Source organism: Emydura macquarii, unplaced genomic scaffold (assembly GCF_026122565.2).
Source record: "Emydura macquarii macquarii isolate MOO-44397 ecotype Brisbane River unplaced genomic scaffold, CSIRO-AGI_Emac_v2 contig_2768, whole genome shotgun sequence".
Lineage (NCBI taxonomy): Eukaryota > Metazoa > Chordata > Testudines > Chelidae > Emydura > Emydura macquarii.
In genome coordinates, this window is record NW_027132905.1 from 52,451,529 (window position 1) to 52,479,361 (window position 27,833).

Here is a 27,833-nt window from a genome sequence, read left to right on the forward strand (position 1 = left end):
TTTCCCCCCGAGAGACAAGTCCCGGGAGTGAGAAGATCTGGGTTGTAGTTCTTGCTCGGCCACTGACCTGCTGGACCTTCATCTCTGTGCCTCCGTTTTCTCCTATCCTGTCTGTCTGTCTGTCTATTTAGCTCCTTGTCTCCTCCAGACAGGGTCTGTTTCTGACTGGGTGTGCGCAGTGCTCGGCAGGACGGGATCCCGACCACACTTAGACTCAGTGGGTGCCCCTGGCATACAAGTAACACTGGGTCAGATCCCCGCGGTGTGCGGTGTCCATGTCCTCACCTGCTCCGGGCAGTGACTGTTACAAGGGACTCAGGCTGGCATCACTTGTGTCTGAGTCAGCGCCCAGTGAACTGAACGGGGCAACTGGGGGCTGCTGTTTCGGGCTCTCTGCTCACCCGGGCAGACATCGCTGCTGCGGCGGCAGGTTCCCAACACCGGGGGCTCGCCAGGGACTTGGGAGGCAGCTGAGACTCGAGAGCCAGAAGCCAGCTTAGGAGAGGCCCCAGGACACGGCACCGGCCCTGCCGAGAGCGGGGTCTCTCGCTCCCCGCAGGATGAGGCCCGGGGCGGGGCTCTGGCCCGGAGCCCGGGCGGGCGGGCGGGTTCAGGCGGCGGGCTGGGGGGAGACCCGCCGCGGGGCGAGCTGGCAGGGGGCACGGCCGCTGCGCCGGCCCGGGGCGTCCCGTCTGGCTGGCGGGGCTGCCCGCAGCGCTTCTCCGGAGCCGTCCCTGTCCCGCCCCGGGGGTGTCCCCGGCCTGCGGACCCGCCCAGGTAGCCGCATCCTGGGGCCGCCCCCGCTCCTCCCCCCGCCCCCGGCCCGCCCCCCACTCGCTCTGCCCGCGGCTCCATCCCGGGATCGGCCGGCCGCGCGGGCAGTCTGGCGCAGCGCTAGCCGCGGGCGCATCCGCCGGGCAGCGCCGCCGCTCCGCGCCGCACCTGCCCCTGCCCCTGCCCCTGCCCCTGCCCCGCCGGGGCTCCAGGCATCGGCTGCCCGGCTGGGCGCCCGGCAGCCCGGAGCAGGGGGCCCCGCAGCCGCCCCGGGGCTGCCGGCTAGGGCAGGGCGGCTGCCCTCCAGGATGAGCCCGCGGTATTCCCTGCGCTCCCTGCTGCTGGTCATCCTCGCCGCCTTCTCGGCCAACGCCAGCAACTGGCTGTAAGTGCCGGGCCGGGCCGGGCCGGGAGCGGGGCTGGGAGCGGGGCTGGGGCTGGGGCCGGGGCCGGGGCTCGGGCCGGGGGCGGACCCGCCGCGGAGCAGGTGCCTCCGGAGCCGGCGGGTCCCTGCCCGGCGCCCGCGGGGTACTTGGCCGGCAGGCGCCGCGCGGCTCCGGGACGGGACCGGACCCTGCCTGCCCTGCCCGCCCCGGGAGCCGAGCCGGCCGCTGCCGGGCGCGGGGTGTCACTGCGGGGCGGGCGCGGCGCGGCGCTGCGGAGCGGAGCGGACTCATCCTGGAGCTCGCTGCCTTCAGGGTGCGGAGCCGGAGCGGGGCCGTGCGCTGGCCTGGCCCCGCACTCGGGGGGCGGCGGGAGCCAGCCCCTCCAGCCCTTCTGTTCTCTGCGTGCGGGTGGGATCCCCTCCGCCAGCCCAGCCCAGCCCAGCCTGCCCTCGGGTCCGGCTCCCCTCGGCGAAAACCCTCAGGAGCGACCGAGCCAGCGCCGGAGCCGGCGGGGAGCGGGGCTGGCCGGGCTGGAGAAGTGACCCCCAGTGGCGGCGGCTGGTGCTTCCCTTCCCTGTCTGGAGTTAAGCCGCGTCTGCTCGGCGGCGAGGCTCTACCTGACCCGCCGCTGCAGGGGCTGGCATCCCGCTGCACCGAGCCTGGCTCCAGAAAACGGCCCGGCGAGCAGCTGAGTCCCCTTGTCGGTTTATCTGCCCCGGCACGACTTGGGTCTCCTGCGGCTGCTCCCGTCAGCAGCGCCCCAACCCGGCTGGGACCACACACTTTCCTCCCGGTTTAGTGTTGTCCGGAACAATTAACCGGCAATGTTGGTGGGTGAGTCCTGAGCCCGCTACTCAGGGTGTCCATGGAGAGCAGTGGGGTGCAGAAAGGTTGCTCCCTATGGGGAGGAAAGAACAAATACCCCCGTGATTGTGAAATTGCCCCGGCTGTTGCTCTGAGGTCATGGCCTGCATCCGGGGAGAGCCCTTCTGGTCAGGGGTGTCGCTGAGGGGTGACTGTGGGGAGGCAGATCTGGTCCCTTGGTGGGATGATTATTTATTATTTGCACTAGTGATGCCATAACTTTATGGAAGCAGAAGCTGCATCTGCATTTGTTCCTAAGCGACTAATCGGTGTGGCAGGGAGGACCGCAGGTCACGGCTCAGGTCAGAATGCAGCCGGGGCTTGGCGTGCGGATGATAAGAGAGGGGATGGCCCGGGAAAGGTGTGGAGACGTGGCCTAGAGAACATGGCAAGGTTACAAAGCTGCAGCCCAGTGTGGCAGAAGGCTTTGCTCCACCCCACCCCTGAAGGCCTGTCTGCGCTAATGGACGCTGGATCCTCCCTGGCCCTGCTTAGAAGAGCAGAGGTTTGCTTTCGGACAAAGCTTCCCCTTCTCCTAGTGTTCTCGCCCAGGCCGGCACCCTGGCCTCAGAGCTCTGGAAATCAGGGGTGCTCTGGGGCTCCCTGGGACGAGGCGCTATAGAAATGCAAATGCTGATGATATGATGCGGAGGAGCCGGGTTAGATTAGGAAGCTGTGGAACAAACTCTGAGATAATTTGTAAGGTAAACACTGAGGGAAACTGCTGCATGTTCGAGAAAATTCCTCCAGAGGCTTGCCAGGGCTGAGAGAAGTGCCCCTGCCATGCGGCCCTTCGGGGAGCTCTGCTGGGCGCAGAGGGGGTCGGGTGGGGGAGGGACAGCATCTTTCTCCAGGACTTCGAATGTAAGTATCCGGTTTGACTAATTAATATCCTCTGCTGGGTGGGGAGGCGTCTGCTGCTCCCAGCTTTTATCAGCCGCCCAGGCTGTGGTGTCGGCGGATTGAATTCTAATTAGATCCCAGTGCAAGGGTTTAACAAATCTGTTCTCTGGAGCAAAGTGGCTTGCATGATCAATGGCTGCTTGGGTCACAGCAGCAGCACAACCCACCCCAGCTACATGTCACACTTGTACGAGAGCAATAAATAGGAGGGGCTGTCTCCCCTTTCCTCTGCACCTGAATCTCCATTGGCATGCACAGAGGAGTGAAGAGCGTTTCAGGAAAGGCGAGTTGTCTCCTGAGACATTACATTTCAAACCCAAATGAATCGGGTAGGGCCTCATCATTTCTACCTCCGCTCAGCATCGCATGTCTAGGCTAGGCTCCCCTGCAGGCATTTCCCTTGTGTCAGGAATTATCCCGGTCAGCCACAGCAAATCCATGTCCCCCCATTCCACATGTAGCCCACAGGCACATGTTGGTGGTGGGCCTTCTAGAGAAAGTATTGTGGGTTGTATTGGTGAGACTTTCAAGCAAACAATGCTTTATCCCTTGTTTAAGCCCGTAGTGGCTGGGTATTTTTTAGAGGATGCTACTCAGCCCTAGGAGACCAAGGTGCTATTCTGTGCCTGGGGTAGGCACGGTCATCTTTCAAATGGCCAGCTGGAGAAAAGGGGGCGATAAAGGAGGCTGTTTGGGTCAAATGGGATAAAGTGTCCCATGTTCTGTTCCTGAGCACCTCTCTTTTCCCTTGTCAGGTGGAAAGAGTTGTATGGCATGGGTCTCTTGCAAACGCTGGACGGGTGGATTAGAGCAGACAACGAGGTGGCCTTTAAACTGGCCTGCCTTTGGTGAAGACATGTCATGCATCTGTGGTAGTGTTTTCCGCAGTGGGCAGGACTGAAAGGGGAAGTACTGGCTGAGGATAATGGCCTTACCAGGGACCTTGGAGAGGAGTTGGTACATCTGCTGCCAGGCTGACTTTTGGGAAAAGGGGAAGATTTTGTAGGTGGAATCATCTTAATGTTTGGGGATTTTTACAGGAATTCTGACCTCTCCAGCACTTCCTGGCTTCTTCCTGCACTTGGTTTTGATGCAGTACCAACAGAAACCGCTGAGCTGGGGTTTCCCACATCCACCCAGCCATTTGGCCCATACACTCAAGGTTACCAAAAACTGAAGGGGCCAGCGAATGTGTTTAGCTATTTGTCTGCCAGGGGGTGGGGTTTGTGTGTAACCGAAAGGTTGTCCTCGTGTAGCCAAAGTGGATGTGTGTAAGAGGATGGCAGCGTGGAGAGGCAGTGGTGGGAGTGAAAGCTGCTTCCCCCAGCGCTGTCCTCTGGACAAAGAGGGTTTGGCTCACAGGAGCAGCGGGCAGGAGAAGCTGTGTTGCAACCAATGAAAATGGCCTTCTGTGAAACCACCCTGGGGAGTAAGATTTTTTTTTTAATAAGGGTTGGCTGTGGTGAGAAGGATTTCCACTGACTGGGTGGGATTATGCATTAACTTGTGTATTTGTATTACAGCAAAGCTGAAAAATGCCTTATTATGATCTGTAGCCCTGGTACCTCGGCCTCTGTACACTGCGTTACTGGAGCTGAGTGTGTTGGAGCCTTGCAACCCACTTGGTGCGTGTTTGAGAAAACATAGCGTAGGCGTCTTGAGCTGCCAGCGACTGGGGCTTATGTGCAACAGTTTGTACTTTCTAGGTTATAGTGGATCTCTCTAAGAGGATGGACATGTGGGGATGCAGCTCTGTGGGAGGGAAGGGTTCATTCCAAGCACCAATTCCTGCCAGCAGTGGGGAGGGAAGCAGAGATTCATTTCACTGCTTTTGGAAGAGAAGCATGGAGTCTGACATAACAAATGTAGCTAGTCCAATAACAAGACAGTCTACAACTTGGGGTTTTCAGTCTTTGCCGGTTGGACTCGGGCAAGTCTCGCTCCTGACATCAGAAAGGAAGAGCTGCCCTCAGGCATTGAACACCATGAGAGGGACCCCAGGAGCTGTCAGATACTCTGAGAATGCGTAAAGCCTGGGTGTTTCCATAGAGCCAGGCATTCTGTGCAGGGCTCTGTTGTGCCCTGCTTTACCACAGGGCTGTGTCTTGCTTTAGGCCTGTGTATATTTTTGTGTGTATGTGTGGATACAGCACACGTGGCCCATGTCCATTGCATCGGCCCGGGCACACAGCATGTGGCTGTCTGCTTGGTATGTGCGTTGCCTTTTGCCCAGATGTGTAGTGTTTGTCTGCATGTTTCTTTAGGCTTATGTGTAGGTGTGTATGTTCAGTGGCACAGCTCTGTAGTTTGCTTTTCCAGAAACCTGCTGGATTAGTGATTAAGCTCAGTGAGCGTTTCACAAGACAAGAGTTTTTCTAAAGCTTCTTTTAACCTGTTGAAACTCGCATTCCCCAAACGCTGCAGCGACAGACAGCATTGAACATTTTCACCAACTCCCTGCTTTGTGTGGAACAGCTCTAAGGAGAAAGCTGTGGAAGGGCTGTTTAGATTGATTCATGTGCCGGTGTTGGTGCCGCTTATCTGTAAAGGAGAAGCATGCTGGGATCTTCTGGTATGACTGACCTGCAGTCCCTCATAGGGATCAGTCTGCTACAGAGACTTTCAGAGTTGGAAAGGAGCTTGCAAAATCTGATCATTAAACAAACCAAGATACTTTATATCTGGCTAGGAAGTAAACCTCAGGCACATCTTGTCAGTCTCTGGATGTTAGGAGTTGCTGCTGGGTTTTGCTTCATGTCCTGGAAATCTCTGTCCTTAAGCCAGTTCCAAATCTGGAACGAGAAACTTTCTTCTTTTTGATGATATCTGTAGCCTCGCTTGTCCTCCTATATTTCCAGTCTCCATGGACGCCTCATGCTAAACCACTGTCCTGAAGTGAACGGGCAGTGCCCAGTAGATCTGAGCCCCGGAGGGAGGGGATGTGCTAGAGGAAGGGAACATCTCCTTTGGCCTCTGCTAGCTCTCCCAGTTGGCTGAACGTTCTCTCCAGCGGGGCGCAGAGGCTTGCTGCATGCACAGGAGTTTCACTTATGAATAGTACATGGCTTGTGTTACTTTCCAAAGCATTGCATTGCAGGTATCACTCTGACTGGCTTATAGGACCGAATTCAATTCTTGACTAATTGCGATTTTTTGGCTAAAATATTCCAAACCCTGCATTCTGTGCATGCACTCCGAAACATGGCTTGTGCATGCCAGGATGTTTTCCAGGTGGCGCAAAGGGGAGGCATGTGGCATTTTTCCAAAGGGGCACTGACCCAAGCGCTCAGCAGTGTACTAGCCGAGTACCTCTCCGACGTGGGAGAGGAGGGCCAGAGTGAATGAAATCATCACACAACTTTGTTGGCAAGTTCCAATCTAACTGGGTAACCGTAGATAATAAACTAACGGGGACTACGAAGCCTGGCTTCTTCTGACTGTCTGTTTGATGCTCCTGGTTTCTGAGATGTGACTGGTTGTTTGGATTACTAGGATGACCTTCTCAAGATCCTAGAGAAAAGATCCCGTGTGTGTGGAGAGCCCTGGCAAGCGGCTCATCCAGAAACCATTCCCGAACACCTTCATTTTCATGCTCTTATCCAGCTAAAACTGTGCTGGTCTCTGGGAGCTTTGCAGGAGGCTCTCCATGTGCTGTAAATATTCTGAGATGCGGTTATGCTGCTGTACAGCAGGGTGTGCCACCAACAGCTCCTCTACCCCCTATTTATAGGGGTTAAAATGTGGCAGTAACATTTCCCTCTGGGCTGAGATTTGGCTTAAAGGGCCAGGAGCACAGTTGTTGTTTTTTGTTTGTTGTGGGGGGAAGGAGGGGGATGTTTAAACTTTAAGAAAGAGGATTTGACTGTTCTACAAATACTTAAAAACCCATGATTTACAGAATGAGGCTGGCTGAACAGCTGGTCTCTGGTCTCCTTCTGTTTGTGTCACAGGGCCAGAGAGAGAGGACTAATGCTTTGCCTTTCTTCAGCCCCTTTCCTGCGGAGATCTCCCAGTGCTTTGCAAACACAGGGGCTGGTTCTCCTCCGCCTGCCACCTTGTCGCATAGAGACCTTTGCAGGGGAGGTTTCGTTCCCGGTTGTTGGGAGAGCAGCATTCTAGTTTGGTAGCACTTACTCTGATGGTGCAGGTGCAAATGGCTATACGCGGTGCAGGGTGATGGGAACTGGGCCCTGTGTTGAAAATTCTCCCTCACTTGACTGTGTCTGGCTGGATCTGCTCTTACCGAGTTCTCTTCTGCTGGAGGTTTCCCAGCTTTCATCCTAGCAGTCAGAGGCCCTGATTCTCAGCTCCGGCTAACATGCACTCCTTGGGGATTTTACCGTACCTCATCCTTATGGCTCTAGATTTTCAGCCCAGCTGTGGCCCGGTCCAGTCCCTGGTTGGGAGCAGCCTAAGGCTGTACTAACTGACGTCTGGCTGCCAAGATCCCCTCGGGCCTGGTCTGGCGCGGGTGGGAATGGCTGGAATGTGGAGGCACTCTTGCCATGTCACTTTCCTTTGGCTGCTCTCCTTGTTCCAGGGACAGACTTTAAGGGGACACTCCCAGGTACCAGCCTGTCTGGCAGCACAGAACAGGTAGCTCACCACAGCAATACAAATGTCGGACCAGCCGTCTCTATCTGGCTGTGACCGCTGTCCTGGAGGCAGAATGAATGGCGGAGTAGGAGTATCACGGGAAAGGAGAGATCTGAGGACCTTTGGGAAGAAACTGGGGGGTGGGGTGGGAGCTCCTGTGTGCTGCCCCAGGGTTCCTTGTGAGAGCCACCATAAATGTTTTATCCCTTGGTATTTTGCTCTGTAATCCTGAGGGAGGCATCGATTGGTCGGTGCTGCAAGCTCTCCCCAGCCTTGTGCAGCAAGGAACGCCCTTCCCCGGAGGGCAAGAGGAGGAAGAGCTAAAAGCGACAACTTATTCTGCGGGTCGTGTGTATTTCAGAATAAATAACAAATCTTGCAACAGCTTACGCCAAGCCCAGCCAACTTCAGTTTTCCAATAAAAACATCGAGTGGCTTAAAGATTTGTATCTTAGTGGCAGAAAAAACTTCTTGAAATCTTCCAGACCTTCGTGTTAGCTGGGGTGGGCCAGGCCCTGATCTCGGGCTCCTTTTAGAAGCTAGTGACACGATCAATAATCAGGTCCTAGCTGGCAAGGAATCTCCAGGACTAAGTACGTCAGGACACAGGAGGTAACTTGATCAATAATATTAGGATAGCGGGTGGTGGGGAATATCCTTATTTGAGGCTTCTTGAGCAGGTGTTTAGTGGCAGCAGCCCTCCTGAATCTGGGTGTGAAGGAGGGTATCAGCGAAGCGAAACTGAAATAAAAATGCTGCCTGAGAAGGGGGAAGTTCCTGTGCGCTCCAAGGCCAAAACAATGGCAAGAAAAATGGAATTCTGTCTGCCTTGTTCCTGGTACTGCTTATGGTGCCGGTATCTGAGCCTATAATGGACCCAACAGTTATCTGAGCTTGCAGTGGGCTGTTAATGATGTTTTGTGGATTTTTTTTTTTAAAGTCTTGGATCCTGGAGTCATGTGAATACAAGAGAATCTCAGCTGTCACTTGAAAACTTTCTAGCCCTCTTGGTTGCAGAGAGAAGCTCGAAAACATGACCCAAGTGTTCCTTAAACCAGAAGGCAAATAAACCTCCCCAGAATGCACTGGTTTTTATAACAATCTGATGATTTGCCGGGGGGCCTGACTCAGCTTTTTGGATACTCGGGTTGGTAATATTTAAGACTGTAAGAAAATTGTGGGCTTCAGCTTTGCGGTGGCATCTGCAACTTTTAGCAGACACAGCAGCTTCTGATAGTTGCTGCAGATTTCAGCACTGCCAGCATTTGGATGCCGCACCAGTCGAGGAGTAGTTTCCAGGCTCGTTTTGAGGAAGGCACAGTGAAGAGTTAACGTTGTGAGTTTATGCGTTTGTGTTCCGTTAACTCAGTCCGTGAACTGCAGCAAGTTCTAGTTGGTGCTGCCTAGAGTCCTGTCGGCTTGCCAGGGTGCACTTCGGTGTGATGGCGTTGTGAAGTTGGACCCTGCTGCAGTGTGTTTCCTGATCTGAAGGTTGAGCAACAAGATCGAGTCCGTGCCAATGGCACTTTTCCCTTTTAGAATAGTAGCAGTTGGACCATGTTCAACACTTCGCGACAGGCTTGTGCCAGTGTCAGGAACACACAGAAATCAGCATTTCCTGGACTGTGTGACGGTTGTGGCAAAGAAGCGCTGGCACAGAGCAGTGGTGTGTGGCAGGGCACTTCAGTGTGTGCCGGCATGCAGTAATGTGCTGGCAAGGTATGCAGCCGTGCGTGTCTGCTTAGTACAGAGCAGCGCTTCCCATGGTCGTGCCCCCCAGTGGGTCTCGGGAAGGTTCTAGGTGGGTCATGGGCCTGGTGCTTGTGCTGCACTCACCCTGCTGCAGTGTCTCCTGTCCCATGGGGCTGGGCCCGGCTCCCAGCTCCAAGCGTTGCGACAGATTTGGCCTGGACAATCCCCCATTATGATGGGGGCTGGGGCAGTCAGCTGGGCCAAATCTGAGGAGTTGTGCTGCGACTGGTGTGCGGGGGGAGGGAGATGTGCGCACAGGCCTAGTGTGGCAGAACCTTGTCATCCTGTGGAAGCGTCACATTGCGAGACTGACTTGGGGACTTTAACAGAGGTGGAAATTGGGAGACGCAAAGTGTAGCGCAAGCCAAGAGAAGAACAAACTGTGGCCGGTAGGACAGGAAGACTGAGAGAGACACATCCTAGTCCAATGCCCAGAACAGAGTTCTCAAAAGAATCGGTTCCGGGACAATTAAAAAACAATTACTGAAAACAACGTCTGACTCTGGGGAGATGGGAAAGGGATTGTCTAGGATTGTGATGCTGCACAGTGAGATGCTACTGCAGAACCATGACTGACAAACAGACGTGGGCTAAAGCTCCCAGACTTACCTGCAAAGCCTTCGGCAGATGCTTGATGTATCGTATCCCCCTCTGACAGATCCCTGGGTGCTGTCCTCTGGCAGCGCACACAGCAAGGGTTGCTGAGCTTTGTCAGTGCATGACATGGTATGTCCGTGCCGTAGCACAGAAGTATTGCAACATGCCACGTATTGTGCAATGCACTTACTGCTACAGCAGAGTTCGTGTGTGGGCTGACAGACACTGTGGAGGTGTGCGGCATGGCAGGTTGTGGTATGTGGCAGTGCAGAAGCATGTGAATGTATCTAACGTGTGCAGAATACAAAGGTGGGCTCTCCAGCTGTTCGCAAGGACGCTCTCCTCTGCCGTCTCTCCACTGTCAGGGAGAAGCCTATCAGAAAAGCACAGGAAGTGGATTCCCTTCTCAGTGTTCTGTAATTCACTCCTGAAAGAGTCACTGGGGAGAGGAATTACTCCAGCTCCTTCTCCCTGGGTGTAAATGCTCAAATTGCCCCTCTTCTGGGTGCCTCCAGTCAGGACCTTTCTTTCTTTCCCTCTGACAGCAATGCTCTGAGCTCCCTTCCCCTTACTAGGGAACCTCCCCTTTCTCCAGGCCCTGGGGATGGGGGTAAACCCTTCTATCCTAGAAGACCCAGAGGCCGATGTGGGGAGATGTCTCTCTCTGATGAGGAGGGAGCTCCTTCTGCTCTGTGCAGACGCTGGGACGAGGGCTAGGTTAAATCCTCCCTCGCCAATTCTGGCAGCCGCTGGGGCTGCTCCAGCCATGTTCCTTTTATTTCTTGAGGTCAACGTCTTGGTCTCTCCCCTGCATTCCATGAGGCATCATTCCTGAGGCACAAACGCCTCCTGGCTCCCCAGTGCTGCTGCTGCTGCTGCTTCTCCCCCCGGTGACCCACAGCCACGGAGCCCTCAGGCTTCGGCGTTCAGTCTGACGGGTCTGTTACAGCACGAGCCTGAAGACGCTCCGTCGATCTAGCTGAGCCAGAAGAAGGGTCAAAGGTGACCTGATCAGGCTGTACAGACCTACATGGGGAGACCGTTTCTGATGGCAAAGGCCTCTTGAATCTAGCAGACAAAGGCAGAGCAAGATTTAGTGGCTGGAAGCTGAAACTAGACGCATTTAGACTGGCAGTAGTTTAACGTGAGGCTATGGGAACAGTGCAGCCAGCGTGTGGTGGAGTCTCCATCACCTGAAGTCAGGACTGGACATCACTTGCTCAGATACCTACTGGAGCGAGAGCAGAAGGTCTGGGTCTGATGCAGGAATTGGTACGTGAGGAATTCTCTGCCCTGCGCTGTTCAGGAGGCCAGACTAGATGATCATAATGGCTCTCAAAGCTGTGAATTCCCCCTTTGTAATTCGCACAAATACATTTAAGACAGACCGTTTGAAACGGCCACTCTTGGAGGGCCTCAGCCGTTTATAGCCGTGTGACCGCCCAGGCAGCAGGGCAGGAGTGCCTGTTCAAGTGGATGAGAGAGGGGCTGTGTGCATGAGGCTGTAGAGACAGGACAGGGCAGAGGTCTTCAGTTGGTGGGGCAGGCCTCCCTAGGAGAAGGTGGAGGAAAGTTCTGGGGGTGCAGCTGGGCCTGGGGCTCCTCCATGGAGGGCAGGGAGGGAGCGCCACGCTTCCCTGCTCTGAGCTCTGCTCTGAGCCTGGTCATGGCCTCCTCAGTCTCGGCGCTGGGCCGTGACCTCAGCCCACACCCCTGGGCCACAACTCCCGGCTGCAGAGCCAGACCCCAGTGCCTGGCCTTGGGCCGCAGCACTGGGCCTCAGGCCCGGCACCCAGCCCCTGCCACAGCACCTGGCCTCGGCTCCCCGAGTCGCAGAGCCCGACCACAGCACCCAGCCGCAGTGCCAACCGCCTGCCTTGGTGCCTGGCTCCCAGCCACCATGGTCCCCAGAGACCCTGGGGACAGCCTCAGCCCCTGGCCCGAGTCAGGGCCCCAGCCCGACTGTGGCCTTGCTCCCAGCCCCAGACAGAGAGTGGCAGGGGGATGCAGACAGGGATAGGAGGGGACACGGGAGGTCAAAAGTTTGAGGACCACTGGATTAAGGAGCAGGAGCTGCAGTCAGTGTAACACGAGCGTTGGCTAAGCAGCGGGCAGCTTTTGGTCTATGGCACTGGGGCAGGTGGTTGTGTGAGAGGTCGCGTGGGAGATTAGAAAAGGCAACTTTCTCCAGCATTTTGCAGAGTGGGGCGGATGGAGATGGGGCAGTAACTAGAGAAGGTGTCTGAGTCAAGGAAAGCAGAGCAATGAAACAAGCAAACAAACAAATCCTAGGCCCCCTCTAATCCCAGCCAACGCTTTCCATTCTACGCCTGCTAGAGTTTTGCCCAGCCTTTTACAAAGTTCTGGCAGACTGGTCTCCTTCCCCTGCCCTGGGCAAACTGTTCCTCAGCCTAACGAATCTCAGCCTGGATTTTCTGTTGCGTGCTAAGCCCAGTTGTGCATTCTGTGTTTAACTCTCAATCTTTCCTCCAGCCGCCCACCCCTCTGTTAATCTGTACGGCTCTTTTGACCTCCCTCCAGTTTTTTGGTGTCTTTCTGGCAGTGAGGTATGGTGGCGCTAGGGTCACAGAGCTGGCCTCATGTTCGTTCACTACAATGGTCCCAGAACAATATCTGGGCACCAACATTCCCAAAGCAGACTTGTTTAAAAATTCAAATGGCTTCTTCTCTGCAAGACGCTTGCTATGTCTTCTCTGACCTCGGTCTGTACTGAACATCCAATGACTCAAACTTCTGCATTTCCCCACCACAGGGACTCTCCCTCCTCTGGTTCCTGCATTATCTGCCAACCTGCATGGCTTTCTCTGTCTTGTTCTTGCTCCAGGAAACTTTCTCCCTCAAGCTGCTATTATCCTGGGGTATCTTTTAAATAAAAACAAGATTAATTTTTAAAAGAGCCCTGGGGTTAGGAGGGATCTTGCAGTATTGCAGACAAAACAACTGCAGGGGGGATGAGTCGCAGGCATTTTTAATTGAGAGACTTGGCTTAGTCTAAACACAAAGTTGTACTGATATAACGACTTCAGGTGTGACTTTACACTGATTAATTAAACCAGTGCAACTGTTGTGTAGAAGAGATCTGTTGGGTTTTTAAACAGGGAACTACAGGTGAGGGCAAATTCCTGAGAGACACGATTTGAGCCGGAAGTGTCACTAAAAGAAAGCAAGCCCACAACAAATGAACCATGGGGCTAATCAGCTCCTTTGCCAAGTTCTAGGCCCGGTATCAGAAAGGAAGGAAAATAGCTATCTAAAGTAGGATCTCATGCCTCCTTTGTGATGTCTTGCTGTTTGCTTATTGCGCTAAGGGACATTATAAGAGGAATAGTTCTAATGGAAACCGCCAATATGTAGGTGTGAAAAACTTCGAACAACGTCTGAGAGACTCTGGTCTTATTCTGGGACATCTTCTAGCCCTTGAAGGGCTTCAAGCTGATGACTTGGGGAAACAGTTTGAAGCAGAAGTGACTTAGAGAGTCCCTTACTTTGGGAACGAAATTATGCTTGGGGTATGCGTATTCCTCTTCCTGGTCCACAAAGGCCCGGCACCTGTACTCCTGTGGGTGAGTTTACCCATGGGAATCTGACTTCCTGGTCTTCACTGGATCCATTTCCTCATTTGGATCCCTAGATGCGTCTTCTTGGAAAGGAAATTCCTACATTCCGAGGCTAGAAGGGATATTTATGATCATCTAGTCAGACCTCCTGTCTAGCACAGGCCAGAGACCTGCCCCAAAATAATTCCTAACACAGATTTTTTAGAAAGACACAATCTTGATTTCAAAATGGTCAGTGATGGAGAATCCACCAGGACCCTTGGTAAATTGTTCCAGTGGTTAGTTAAAAATTTACACTTGTTTCCATTCTCTCTACCTGCCAAGATTCCCCTTTTTATGCATCGCGGAATTGCAGTGGCTGCAGCATCACACTGGGAGCTCGTCTTTAGTTAACTACCCACCATGACCCCACACCTTTTTCAGAGTCACTGCCTCCCAGGAGAGAGTCCCCCATGGCCGGCATTCTTCATTCCTAGATGTGTGCATTTACATTTAGCTGTATTAAAATGCATATTGTTTGCTTGTGCCCAGTTTACCAAGCGACCCAGTTGCTTTGAATCAGTGACCTGGTGTCCTCGTTATTTACCGCTCCCCCAGTTTTTGTGTCATCTGCAAACTTTATCATCAACGATTTTATGTTTTCTCCTAGGACATTGAGAAAAATATTAAATATCATAGGTCCAAGAACTGATCCCTGCAGGACCCCACTGGAAACAAACCCACTGAGTGACAATTCCACATTCACAGTTACACAGTGAGATCTGTCAGTTAGCCAGTATTTAATCCATTTAATGTGTGCTGTGTTAAATTTATATCCTTCTAGTTATTTTAATCAAAATGCCATTCGGTACCCAGTCAAGCTCCTTTCAGTCTAAGTGTATTACATCAACACTATTACCTCTATCAGTCAAACTTGTCATCTCATCCAAAAAAGAGATTGTGAGTTTGGCAGGGTCGATTTTACATACACCCATGTTGATTTTCATTAATTACATTATCCTCCTTTAAGTCTTTATTAATCAAGGCCCCTAGTGGACTGTCTAAGGCAGTAGCTCACTGCCGCGCACAACTGTTCCCCTCCTTCCAAAGGGCACAAGACGTTTTCCATGTTTATCTCTTCAATGTCTCTGGCCGGCTTCTTGGGGACTGCTTTGTAATTTGGCAAGGATTTCTTGTTGCATCACAGGCCTGGCTGGCCTCCTTCAGCAACAGATCTGATGCCATAGCAAGGTCTCCTGAAAGAGCCCCGGGACGGGGTGCCTGTGCAAAGCAGGTTCTGGGTAACAGTAGCAGAAGCTGTCCTTGTCTATAACAGGCCCATGTTACACGGACAGTCTTACTGTGCTGTTGGCAGCGTGGACGCATGCTCGTGGTGTGTTTTTGTGCTGTGGGCAGGGGCTAGGGGAACAGCCGTGTGTGGAGCAGTGCTGAATAGCATGAGGTTTGGGTGAGTGGATATGAAGGCATGGGGCTAGCCCCATGCGGGAGGGAGTAGCGAGGAGCATTCTGGATAGCTTCACCCAGCCTGTGTGTCTTGTGCATCGAGTTAACAGCTCCTCTCCCGGTGATGGATGCAGCTCTCTGAAACAACATCTTTTGTCTTCATTATATCTTCTTAAGCAGTAATAAGCATTTGTTTGGGAAGCCTCTTATCTGGAGCATCTGCTTGGAAAGGTTTGAAAGGGCCCTGTCACGCTTCTCTTCCTACACTGCTTTGAATTTCTGACTCCCCATCGCCTGGAGAGATCTGAAGAGCTAGAAAGTACACTGGGTCTCTGAAGCAATTTTCTCATCTTCCATTTGCCAAATAGAATTTCCCCATATTCCAAGCAGAGCTGACGCTAACATGGCTCCTCCAGCAGCTGCTTCACCTGCGACATCACCTTCTCTGCCAGCTTGCTTGTGTTCAGACCAGCGTTGGTGCTGCCTGCACAGCTGTGGGAAATGTTAATCAGGGGGGTTTCTCTGAGCCAGAAGACAGTGCCCCAAACACTGCTTCTGTGGGCACGGCCAAGAATGGGGAAAAGGAGAGCATTCTTCTAGAGCAGGCCAGGAGCCAGCCGTTCTGTGCCCCACTCTGCGGTCCTGGTCTGTACTTTGTACGGCACTCTCCCCAGGGAGAGAGGGAATACCATTACCTCCCTTCCACAGAGGAGAAAGCCAAGAAGGCACAGACATAATTCATGGCGTTGGTGCTGTGCTGTTTTCCTGACTCCTACTCCCATGACTAATCCACCAATCTGCAATGTCATTGTGCAAGTCTTTTAGGTCTTCTGTGCCTCAACTTCCATATCTGTAAAGCAGGGATAATAGCTACTGAGCTCAGGGGAAGGTGTGGGTTTCAAAGTAGGTTAATGTCTGTTCAGAAGCAAAGTAATGATGTATTATCTGCTTCCGACATCTTGGAGGAGAAGAGAGCAGCACCGAATGGGAACAGCAGACATGCCCCCCAGTATCCCAGCAGACATGCCCCCCAGTATCCTAGCCTGCCACTGATATCTGAGGACCCTGGCTTGATCATGGGGAGGAGGTGAGGCTCTGATGAACAGATGGCAATCCTAGGGCTGGCCACAGTAGGATTTCCAAGCCAATAATTTGCATTAAGACGTCACTGAGCTGCTTTTACATAAGCAAGTCATTGTCTTAAAAGAACATGGACAAATAGATTTAGCTGGGGTTAAGGTTAGAAAACAGTTTTATTCTGAAAATACGGCAGCATGACACTCCATGTTTGGCTGCGTCTCAGTAGCTCCCTATCAAATGTGCTCATTTACAAGTGAAAATTGAATGCTTTTTCTGCAAACTCCCACTGGGATCTGAGAGTCAAGCTGGGTTCTCTGCCTCATGCACCATTAGAAATAGGGATTCCACAGGCCAGATTCTGCCTTCAGTGCCACTCATGAAGTCACCAGTCACCAGAGGTGATTTTGTGCAAGTGTAGCCACTGGAATTTAGTGAACAGTTCTGCTGATGCACAGGAGGGAGCAGAATCCAGCTCCCTCCTGCTGAGCTGGCTCCACACAGCTCACACACTGAGAACTTGTGTATTGACAAAGTCAGCAGATTTGACACTTGAGACTCAAGGGAAGCAAACTGTGCAATAAGGAGTCGCTCTTGCATAGGCCTCTCTCGGAACAGAGCTGCACTTGGTAAGGGAAGGATCCTGACCGGAACGTTGTAACTTGGAAAGATGCAAACTCCTGAAAATCAGGAAGTTCAAAGTCAAGATTATACTTTGAAAAACAAATTGGGTGGCGGTGCCCCCAACAGTCTTAACTCAGCCCTTGCTTCTTCATGTTGCGGTGCTGGGGCGGCTAAATGTGACTTGGAATTTTTCTGGCTGTCAGCTATTTCGGCCCGGGGGGGGGCAATTTTAAACTCTGTCCAAGCATTGAATGGTGGTAAGGATCCCCCCCCCCCCGATTATTGATTCATATTTAGTCATAACTCCAGCTTCAAGGAGTCATTTGTCTGGAAGTCTGTACCTACGCCTGAAGGCAGTGCAGGACTCCACTGGCTGTGGCAGCTCCAGCATGTCAGCGGGAGCGAGCGGCTGCAGACAGCAGGGTGCTGAGGGGAGAGTTTGCCAGGAGGTCCCTGGCTGAGTCTGTCTGGCAGGCATGCAGGCGCAGAGGGTCTGGGGTTATCCAGGAACCTGTTCGAATAACGAACCACTCCACTGAGCTACTCAGAAGAGTGGCTGAGCGGCTCAGAATGCCAGGGCAGGAGGCTGGGCCTTGGGAAGAGGGTAAAACTGTGGCCCTCTAAGAAACCTAATGCTCCGGTAAAATACCCGCCACAGTGCGCTGAGCAGGGGTGGGACGCCAGCCCCTCTCTTCCAGAGTCGGAGAGCAGGCGCTCACTCTTCTCCTGGAGCGCGGGCAAGCGTTCTGGGGGCGGCAGTGGGGCGACCCTCTGGAAGCTTGGGGTAACTCAAAGAGCAAATTAAACACCAGGATCGACCCCTTCGCCCCATGCACAGTCTGGTGTGTGTGTGGGGGGCATGGCATGATTCCTGTAACTGCTGGAATCCAGGAAGTGGGGTGGGCCTAGGGAGCGGCAAGGGGATAAATTGCTGGAAGCCCAGGAGGATTACACCTCCACATGCCCCCTTCCCCAGAACAGTCACTGACTCGCCCGGGAGCCGGGCTCTGAATGTCCTCAGCCCAGGAGGCAGCAGGAGAGTTTAGCCTGGGGTGACCTGGGTGTGGAGGGAACCAAAGGCAGCATTTTTCAGGTCGGGGAGCCCTTGAGTCTGTGTTTTGTGAGCAGGACCCCAGGGAAGGTGCCAGTCTCAAATGGTTTTGCCCACGACAGGCTCCTGACTCCAGGCTCCCCATTACAAGCCCTACTAGAATATTCCAAGTGGTGAGAGAGCCGGCAGCCCCTCCTCACCCCGGCCAGGGCTGGGTCCCCATGCGAAGGTGGGCCGGGCAGCCCCCCCTCGCTGCCGGCCAGGGCTGGGTCCCCATGCGAAGGTGGCCGGGGCAGCTAAAAGCAGCACTGGGGAGGGAAGTGGTTTGAGGGGGATGTTTGTCAGAGAGCAGCCGATGTTTGGCAGCCGGCGCTGAGGGAGCAATGTGGCAGCTGCAGCTGGCAGGCGAGCTGCTGCACTGCTTGCTTTGGCTGACTTGAGAGACCTCTGGCTTTTCCTAGTAGCACTTGGATATGCGGGTAGTCGGGAGACCTGACGGGGCATATTCAGAACATGTGGAGAACATCCCCCTCCACGCTAGGCAGACAGAGGGGAGCTGTTGAGCAGCTTCCCTGAGCGATGGGGTGAATTTACTCCGTGCTGCACATGGGCAGAGGTGCTTTACTCTCCCCCATGTTGCTGTTGCAGCCGAACCTTCGCTCTGCTCAGAGGCAGAAAGGCACTCTGCAGAACTGTCAGAGCCGCCTGACAATGCAGCTGGCTTCCAGCTCCGGTGGGGAAGGCAGGAGAGGCGAGCAGCCTGTGTCTTTATCCAGGCTACTGGAAGGGGCCCAGAGGGTGGAGATCTGAGCAGCCCCGAAGTGTGTCAGTGGCAACCCTGACAATGGCAACGGGTCTTCCAAATCTCAGGACTGCAGATGTCTGGGCCCAAGGCTGTCCCTGAAATCCGTGCAACTGCCTGGCAGGGGAGATGCAGAAGGGCAGCATTTCTCCTGGAGAGTCTGAGGTGGTTCTTTCTCCTGCCCAACAAACTTTCTAACATATTTTGCTGGGTGTGCTGGCAGGTACCTGGCAAAGTTGTCTTCAGTGGGGAGTATCTCCGAGGAAGAGACCTGTGAGAAGCTGAAAGGGTTAATCCAGCGCCAAGTGCAGATGTGCAAGAGGAACTTGGAGGTGATGGACTCGGTGCGTCGGGGAGCCCAGCTGGCCATCGAGGAGTGCCAGTACCAGTTCCGCAACCGCCGCTGGAACTGCTCCACACTGGACACCCTGCCGGTCTTTGGCAAGGTGGTGACACAAGGTGAGAGAACCTGTCCTGAGACGTGTGCCGTGGGCTCGTCTGTGACAGGCAGTGAACTTAACTGAGGCATGAGCTTCCCGCTGGGAGATAAGGAGCATCCAGCTGGGGCGGGAGCAGGGACGCCAGGGGAGGCAGAGCTTTGGTGAAGCGGCTGCATCTCGTAGAGCCATGCAGCGTGTGCGCACTGGGGCTGCAGTGCAGAGTCTGATGCATCTGGCAGCACCGGAGCTACCCCATGGTGCAGGGCAGGAGATGGCATGGTGCTGTCCTTTTGCTTCAGCCAGAAACGCCACCTCTCCCTGCCGTGCAGCGTTCCATCGAACGGGAACAAGTGCCGGACACTGGGGCGAGCAGCACAGGCGGGAACACCTTTGTTTTGCTGGGGGTTGATGGTGCGCAACTGGGGCTCGGAGAGGGGAAGCACCGTCACTGTGCACTGCCCGGGGGTCCAGCCATGGGAGTCTGACACAGCAGCTGCTTGCGGCTCCTGGACGAGCTGGGGTGGCTGTGCAGGACCACAGGGAGCTGTGGAGCATTTAGGCGGGTGGTGCTAATGCAGGTGGTACCTCCTGCTCCTGCGACTCCAGGACATGCTGCGTAGGAGGTTCGCCCAGTTCCCTAGCTGCTGTTCGCATTGCTGTTGTGGACGCGCTGCGGGGCCCACCTCGGTCAGTGCAGCTCTGCTCTGTGCACGCCTGGGCACAACGGCGTGGGCTGGGCTGGGACTCGGCCTGAACGCTGCGTTGCCGTGTGTCCGAGCTGGAGTCGGACCCAGCGAGCTCCTTGAGTAGCTCTGCAGCTTGATCTGCATCACCAAGGAGCTTCCCCTGGCCAGGGCAGAGCGGCAGCCGCAGGGTGCTGTGTTTGTTTGGTCTCTCTGGCCAGCGAGCAGGGCCTGTCGGCGAGCGAGCGCTGCGGGACCTTTCTTAGCCCGGTGAAGCCGGCAGTGGGTGAGACCTGGGGACGATGCCCTCTGCTGCCCAAACGCAGTAAAACACTCGTTGCTCTCCCGCCAGGCATGCCCGTGCCAGGCCATTTCTCATCCTTCCAGCTGCAGACTCTCCCCTTCTGACGGCGACCACAGAACCGTCGGTCTTGATGAAATGCTTTGAGGGGAACGATCCCAGCCTCCTGGATTCTATCCGTCTGTGAGCACAGGGCTAGCTACACGGCAAAGCGGCCGCCGATCGCAATGAGCCCGGTGCACACTGTCAAGTGGCGGGGGGAGCAGACCTTCCTGTCAGCACTCAGATGTGTTTGTAGAGCTGAGAGGGGGCTAGAAGAACGAGGATGCAAGTTGGCGTTGAGCTGCATTGTGAGCCTGGGGGTGGCCAGGACTAGACCAGCAGGCGGGCACAGGGCAGAGCAGATGCGCTTCGGCAGAGCTTGGGAGGGGTGGTGAGTTTCCTCTCTGGCTGGCTGCATGGGGTCTGTTTCCAGAGCCCAGTTGTTCTTTCCTGAAGCCAGCGCTAGTTTCTGTGGCAGAGGGAGCTGCAGTGAATCTCCTCCCCACCTCCCCTTGCTCAGACCCCCCTCTCCCGGCAAACGAGCCACCAGAGGCATCTCCCCTCTTGCCCCCGTCCTCTGTCTAATTGCCCTGTGTGTTACAGTAGCTCCTGGGCGTCCTCTCCTGTGCTGTGCCTCCAGCTGTCCCCTCTCCTCTGAAGCACCAGGACCTGCAGGCCCTAGCCTTCCCCAGTTCAGCCTCCGCTCCTTATTTAACTTTCCTTCCCCCGTCATGGGGGTGAAAATTTGTGCTTGTGAAGGTTCAGGACTGGAAATACCAGAAATACCAGAAACTGAAGTCGTCTCTTTTTAGGCAGCCACAGCACAAACCGACCAACATGATCCTGCTATTAACCTCGATTAACTTGGAGGTGATTCAGTCCCTCGCTGGCTGGGTCCTCACCAGCCACTGCCGCCCAGGCCAGATTACCAGAGTCTGGGCCACCGGAGTCTGAGCTGCGACCACCAAAGTTGCTCCTCTTGGTCTGACCAGTCAGTTGTGAGGTGAAGGGCAGATCTCCGTTCACAATGGTCTATTCCAGCTGCCATGCAAGTGAGAACCTGGGGCCTCTCGCCCTGAGCTTCCAAATAGCACAGCCCGGACTTTAAATGTTGATCCCTTTCGTCTACAACACATGTTCGGAGACAGAAGGGCCTGTTATGTTCTAACCACCTTGGCTTCATAGCATGGCAGGCGCCAAGGAATTGGGTGTTGCAAGATTTAATTGACAACCACTAAACCCACCGTCGTCACATACATGCAGACAGGCACTACCAGTGAGAGGGAAACGCGCACAGAGACATGGACACACCAGCTATGTGCACCTTTCCCAAGGCGGAGGGGGGGTGCCCCCCCCCTTTTTTTTTTTTTTTTGCTGCATTGCTGTAGCTCTGCTCTCACACGGGCCAGTCTCTGCTGGCACAGCCACCAGGCCAGCAGAAACCTGGCCATGTGACCTGCATGTTTGCAGCCTCCTCTGGTAGAGGTTTGAAATTCACAAACAGTTGCTTCCTCGATATGCAATACCCGCTCTGGTAAACATAAAAAGCAGCACGAAAGGGGCTCCATCTCCTTGCCAGAGGGGTGGGATCCTGAGAGTGGGGTTCTGTGGGGCAGGCTTCTGGAGCAGAGCAATGTGAGAAGGATTTCTCAGGTGGGTTTTTGGGATGCTGTGTGCAGGGTAATACAGGGCTCTGTTTAGAGCTGTTAAGGGGGAGGGAAGCGTCTTAGGCTCCAGGGGCAGCTCCGTGCGGGGTTTCCTGGGTGTGAGGAGATGGTTTGGCTGTGAGGGCTCTGGGCGAGGCTGGAAGCTGGATTCCGGCTGAGATGCACTCAGTGCAGGAACAGGCAAGGGGCAATGGTGGCTCTGATGTTCTGGCCTTTCTGGGAGTTGGCTAGACTTTGCAAAGCTTAGAGCACCCTCCAGGTTGATCTAACGAGCCCAGGGGCTGCCTATGGACTCCTAGGGTCTGTGCGCGTGTCGTTAGCTGGATCACAGCAGTTCTTCAACCCAGCTCCCAGAATGTCCTTTGCTGCATGGGCTGTAAGGGGATTTCACACAGAGCCGGTCTGGCAAGGAGCCCCTCTATGGTGCCTTTGTTCTCTAGGGGAAGAGATCCGCGGCCGCCTTATTGTTTGTTTGTGTTATTGTGGCACATAGGAGACTCCATCATGTACCAAGACTCCTTGCGCTAGGCACTGTACTAAGACAAGTTTTGCACTGCTCCTTAGTTCAGTGGAGGATTGAGCCCTGAAGGCTCTGTGTGGCTGTCCAGAGGGTGTGGCTGCTGTAGAAGGGGTGGGATGGGGTGGTACTGCTTGATTTGCCCTGCAAGGCTGGGTGCGAAGGGCTGAGGGAAGCACTCACCACTTTAATGATGCGCCCCTTCGCTTTGATTCTCACTGTCCGCTTCAGTTGTTTGCCCAGCCCCCAAACAGCAGTTTCCAAATTATTAATGATAAAAAATAGCAGTAGTGGAAGTTCAGTTCTTGGGACTGCAATTCAGGGTTTCCAGATGCAGGGTTTTCTGTGCTGGGACTTGGGTAGGGTTTGTGCTGCAGGCTTCTGTGACCGGGAACGTTCTGTGCTGGGTTTCTGTGTGAGGGGTTCTGGTGGGTTTCTCTGCCCCAGACTTGGGGTGAGAGGAAAAGGCTCTGCCTACAACCTCTGCATATACGGTTTTGTCAAGAAAAGGCTCCATGAAAGTTCCTGGAAAGCGTTCTTTGGAAGGTCCTTGAAAGGGTTTCCGTGTTGGGTTTCAGGATGGGGCATGTTCTGCTTGGGAGGGGGCATGAAGTGGAAGACTCTCTGTGCCATGTTCTGCATGGGGATGGGGGGGACTCAGGATTCAAGGCTGTCAGTGCTAGGTTCTGCGTGGTGGCATACTGGGTATGTGCAGAGATTTCTGCAGACAGGCTCAAGGTATAAACATGCAACTTGTATGGCCTTGTGTGATGGGATCTGTAGGTAGGTTCTAGGTGCACGCATTCTGCATGGGGCATGTGATGGTAGGAGGTTCTGAGCGCCAGGCTTTTGCAGTGGGATGAGCTGATTGCCACAGATCTCTGTCAGGTAGGTAGCATGCACGGCTCCTCTGTGCCCACACAACTGCAGGGGGAAGGGGTGGTGCGTGCGTTTGGGTCAGGCTGACACGCACAGGCATGTGTGGGGGCATGTGCGCCTCTAACTGGAAGGGGAGCCCTGCTCTGATGTGTGAGGGACTTTACAAATGATTCTGTTTTTCTCATTGCAGGGACACGGGAAGCAGCTTTTGTGTACGCCATCTCCTCGGCAGGTGTTGCCTTTGCAGTGACTCGAGCCTGCAGCAGTGGGGAGTTGGACAAGTGCGGTTGTGATCGGACCGTGCATGGTGTCAGTCCTCAGGGTAAGTCCAGGGTAAGGAGTAGGATAAGGGAGAGTGAGAGTGGAGGTGCCAGATGGTTGCTAGAGGTCTTCTCTAGGCTGAGCGTACAATGCACGAGATCTCCTGCACCGGCTAGAGGGGAGAGAGGAAGAACAAGGACAAAGGCACACACAGGATTCCTTCCACAGTCACGTCCTGCATATCCCTGGGCAGGTCACACACACACACGAGTCCTGCCCACAATCTGTCTGGCTGCTCAGGCACACACACATGCCTTGGCAGCTTCCACACTTTGAAAGGACTGAGAGTATTTTTCTCCTTGGCATGCCGCTGCCCCCCGGCCCAGAGCTCCAGGTGTGCCTGAGTAAAGCACTCCTGCTGTATTGCCAAACACGCCAGCTGCATCCGGATAGTGGGTGCCTGCCACACGGCCAGTTGTTAGGCTTTGTGTGGGTACAGCACTGTGCACACTGGGACAATCCCTACACGCTGCTGAACATCCTGGGCATTCCCCACGCACTGCCATGCCCTGCAGGTGCCTGCAGGCGGAGTGACTCTGCCCTGCAGAGTAACATATGCTCACCACGGTGCCGCCCTCCCCGCACAGCCACCCGCTTCCATCGGAATCCAGGGACCAGCAGGACTTAGGGGAAGGCAACAGCCCAGCAGGCGGCAGGACAGACCAGCCACACAGGAGACAAAATCACTTGTTCTCTTCGTACCACAAGGTTACAGCTTCACGGTTAACCTCTGAGCAATGTTTTCCCCTTTGTTCCCCAAATTGCTGGGTCTCTTTGGCCTGTCTGTTGCTAATCTCCTTGCCCTGTAAGGTCCTCGCTGGCAGAGTCTAGCTGGCACTTGAAGTCCTTTCCCTGGACACTGGAGACGTGAGGTGAAGGCAGCTGTCCAGGGGGGACTCAGACCTTTGGAGTGAGACCCCGCTGCTCTGTAGCGAGGCTGTGGGGATTGGGGCGGGCGAAGACAGGTCGAGGAGCTGGCCGATTGTCCTGTCCTCAGCTCTGCCGCACCCTTATTTCTGCTGCAAATCACTCTTTCCCATCCCTGCTGTGCTTTAGGCTTCCAGTGGTCTGGCTGCTCTGATAACATCGCCTACGGAGTGGCCTTCTCACAGTCTTTCGTTGACGTCCGCGAGAGAAGTAAAGGCGCCTCTTCCAGCCGGGCACTCATGAACCTCCACAACAACGAGGCTGGAAGGAAGGTAAAAGCTCCTCTGAGTACCAGGGCGGCTGGCAGAAGTTCTAGGCAGTGCCAGTCTTTGCCCAGGCTCCATTCCCCTTCATCTGACAGCACTAATGCCTCCTGCACTTCGCTGCCCACTGTCACGTCCCTTGCTGAGTCAGAACGCTTCCAGCGGGCAGTGAGCGATTCCCCCCCTTCCCTGTTGTGCTAGGTCACACTTGCATCACACTGCCCGGTGTGCACTCATGGGACTGCGCGTGTGTCCTGCAGGCCGCTGATCGCTCTCCTCTTTGTGTGTCCTGCAGGCCATCCTGAACAACATGCGGGTCGAGTGCAAATGCCACGGGGTGTCGGGCTCGTGCGAGGTGAAGACCTGCTGGAAAGCAATGCCCCCCTTCCGCAAAGTGGGCAACGTCTTGAAGGAGAAATTTGACGGGGCCACCGAAGTTGAGCAGAGGAAGATCGGCTCCACCAAAGTCTTGGTGCCGAAGAACTCCCAGTTCAAGCCACACACTGACGAGGACCTGGTCTACCTGGACTCCAGCCCTGACTTTTGTGACCATGACCTAAAGAATGGGGTCCTGGGGACCAGTGGCCGGCAGTGCAACAAGACTTCCAAAGCGATCGATGGCTGTGAGCTGATGTGCTGCGGGAGGGGCTTTCACACGGAGGAAGTGGAGGTGGTGGAAAGGTGCAGTTGCAAGTTCCACTGGTGCTGCTTTGTCAAGTGTAAACAGTGCCACCGAGTGGTAGAAATGCACACGTGCCGGTGATGCAGGCACCCCAGCTCCCATGCGTCCCCTCTATCACGGACCCTTTCTCTCCCCGTCTGTTGCCCCAGGCTGGAGGAGGTGATGCAGACACTTCAAGGAGAGGGTTGTGTAAAGAGACACAGCGAGCAAGAGGAAAATCAGATTTTAAAGAGAGAAATATTTAAAGTTCCAAAAGGGATGGTTGTATTTTTGCCTGCTTTATTTATTGCCGAAGCCAGAGCCCTCCTGAACTGCATGTGCTGGAAGGGCCGCACGTGCTCTCTTTGCTGCTGGGCCAGGCAAGGGACCTGTGTGGCGCCTGCCCCCAAGTACCTGCCTGTCAGACAAACTCCCACTGACTGGCCAACAGAGCATTACCAGCTGCGTATATTTTAAACTGAAACCAGGCCTAGCGTCAGGCACTTTTATATTGGTGTTTTATATCACAGCGACTTCAGACCACAACAAACCATAGGCCCAGCCTGAGGCTCCCGGAGTCTTTGTTCTCATGTTGGCTTGTTCTGTACCACATGCCCGTAGCAGAGGTAGGAGAAAGCCAGCAGAGTGTCCCAAGCTGCCCTGGGTATTGTGCTATGGCCAGGGCCTGAGCTGCTGGGACCAGCGGATGCAGACCAGAGATCTTTGCAGAAGTGAAAATGCTGGGAAGGACAAAGCTAGCTGTGTGGTTCCAAGCCCCCTGCCTTTTCTTCCTGTGGTTTGGTAGGATTCGCCCTTTGGGTCTAAGCCCCTGGAAGGGTGAGGTTCACTGTCCACCGCACAGGCAGGAGTCAGGAGAACAGGGCCACCTGCACAGAAGCTACTTTCCCTACGTTGGAATCTGCTTCACTAAACAGCCCCCCTGGGGCCGAGTCCAGATGCTGAGAGGCGGGCCCGAAGTGTTGTGCATGTAAGGATGGTGTACCCCTTCCTTCCCGGCACCCGGCCTGCCACCGGCCAGTAACCGCTCCTGCTGCGGCTCTCCAGCCAGCACCGTGAGCCCGAAGGCTGGGCCGCGCTGGGCAGTCTCTCTCCCCGTTCCCATCCGATGCCTATTGTGGTAGCATCCTCTTACGTATGAATAAAAGGAAAAATAGTCCAGCTGTTGAGTAAGTCCTTGAGCGCTTCCCAGGCTCCCCTCCGCCTCGATAGCTTTCACCCGCAACAAACTCCTGAGTCTGCATCACTAACACCCGTGCAAGCTGCACCCTGGGAATTGCACCTTCCCACTCAGGTTGGGGTCCTAGGGCAGCCCCACCTTCCCACCCATCTAACCCAGCTGGGGAGTCTGACCTGGCAGCAGGGACTTTCACCCTATGGAGGGCTTCTCGGCCCTATGGCCGCTCCCCCCCGCCTTCCCTCCCAAGAATGCTTCAGCCTCTAGCCTCGTCTTCTGCCCTCAGCCCAGCTGGTTCCAGAACTAGCCAATGTCCTCCCCCCCCGCCCGTCCTGGGACTCGGGTCCCGCTGTCGGATCAGCACTCACCTCCTGCACCCCACACTGTCCTCTGGACCCCGTTAGTATCAGGCCTTCTCCCATGGCAACCTTGGTGGGCTCCTGACCCCAGATATAAGAGCTCCTCCGGCTGCCAGGCTGCACCCACTGCCTCCACCCCGGCTGTACCTTGGGCTGCCTGAAGTAAGGGGCCCTTTCCTCTTCCAGCCTCTGCCTCTCTGTGGGTTCCTACCCCCCAGCTTCTAACTACCGGGGCTCCTCTCTGCCCCTTTTCCCAGCCAAGCTGGGTCCTGACCCCAGCCATGTCCACCCTTCCCCACGCTCTCTGCTTCACGCAGGGCCCCTGCCTGTCCTCCACAGCCTTGAAACCACAGGGGGCTCCTAGCCTGACCCCCCCTCCATTACCCACAGATAGCAGGCCTGACCCCAGCAGTGCTGGCTCCCCCTCCCCACCCCACTGTCCCATGGGGCCCTGGCCTGACCCCAGCAGTGCTGGCCTCCCTTCTGCTGCTCCTTCCACGGCAGTTTCCCCCACACCCCTGAGATGCCTCCCAACAGCCTGTATCGAAGCCCACGTTTATCTCCTGGGGTCACTAGGCTCTGCGGCACAGAAAGTGCAGCGAGACCAAATGTGTACAAAGGAACCTTTGTCTCCTGGATTCTGGGATGCTGCAGGACCAGCCAGGACCCAGCCTACGTTGGAGCAGCTCCAGGGACTGCTTTGTAGCCAGACGAGCTGGAGGCCGGGATGCTCCTGCATGTTCATACCCTCAATAAACGCCCTCCTGTGGCCGTTTGCCCAGCACTGTGCACGCAGAGCTGTGTGGGGGGAGTATATGGCCCAGCTGCTCTGCGACTATTCTCTGAGGCTGTTTCTGTCCCTTTCCAACATAATGGGGCCTTATGGGGGGGTGTCAAAATCTGCCCCCTGCCTTTTAACAGAAAGTCACCTGAGATTTCTTTGGTTTTTCTAATCACTGCCTCTGAATCACACCTGATCCCCGTCTCCAGGGTCCCTGAGACCTGGCCTCCCCCTTCACTCGCCCATGGCTCTGCTCCCTGAGGGGCCCGTCCTCCCCGGCCTTTCTGCCGAGGGCTGTGTGGAAAGAGGCATTTGGATGTGTTAGATGTGGCCAGAACCAGGTCCCTTCT

The 27,833-nt window shown here is 55.0% G+C and overlaps 1 protein-coding gene across 1 annotated transcript; it reads left to right on the forward strand.

The window, feature by feature from the left end:
- The first annotated feature begins 886 nt into the window (after positions 1-886).
- Positions 887-26,324, forward strand: WNT4 (Wnt family member 4). The gene is made up of 5 exons (XM_067566295.1): positions 887-1,159; positions 18,671-18,906; positions 23,167-23,298; positions 24,354-24,496; positions 24,783-26,324. Exons 1-5 carry the CDS (start codon positions 1,083-1,085, stop codon positions 25,248-25,250), a joined length of 1,056 nt encoding a protein of 351 aa, XP_067422396.1. The 5' UTR covers positions 887-1,082; the 3' UTR covers positions 25,251-26,324.
- Positions 26,325-27,833: the final 1,509 nt, after the last annotated feature.

What these genes read in the sequence shown, in the direction of transcription:
- WNT4 (XM_067566295.1), top strand. Translation starts at nt 1,083, where the DNA reads ATGAGCCCGCGGTATTCCCTGCGCTCCCTGCTGCTGGTCATCCTCGCC. An exon ending in TGGCAAGGTGGTGACACAAG is followed by an intron (nt 18,907 to 23,166) that starts GTGAGAGAACCT and finishes TTCTCATTGCAG; the next exon opens with GGACACGGGAAGCAGCTTTT. An exon ending in GCATGGTGTCAGTCCTCAGG is followed by an intron (nt 23,299 to 24,353) that starts GTAAGTCCAGGG and finishes GCTGTGCTTTAG; the next exon opens with GCTTCCAGTGGTCTGGCTGC.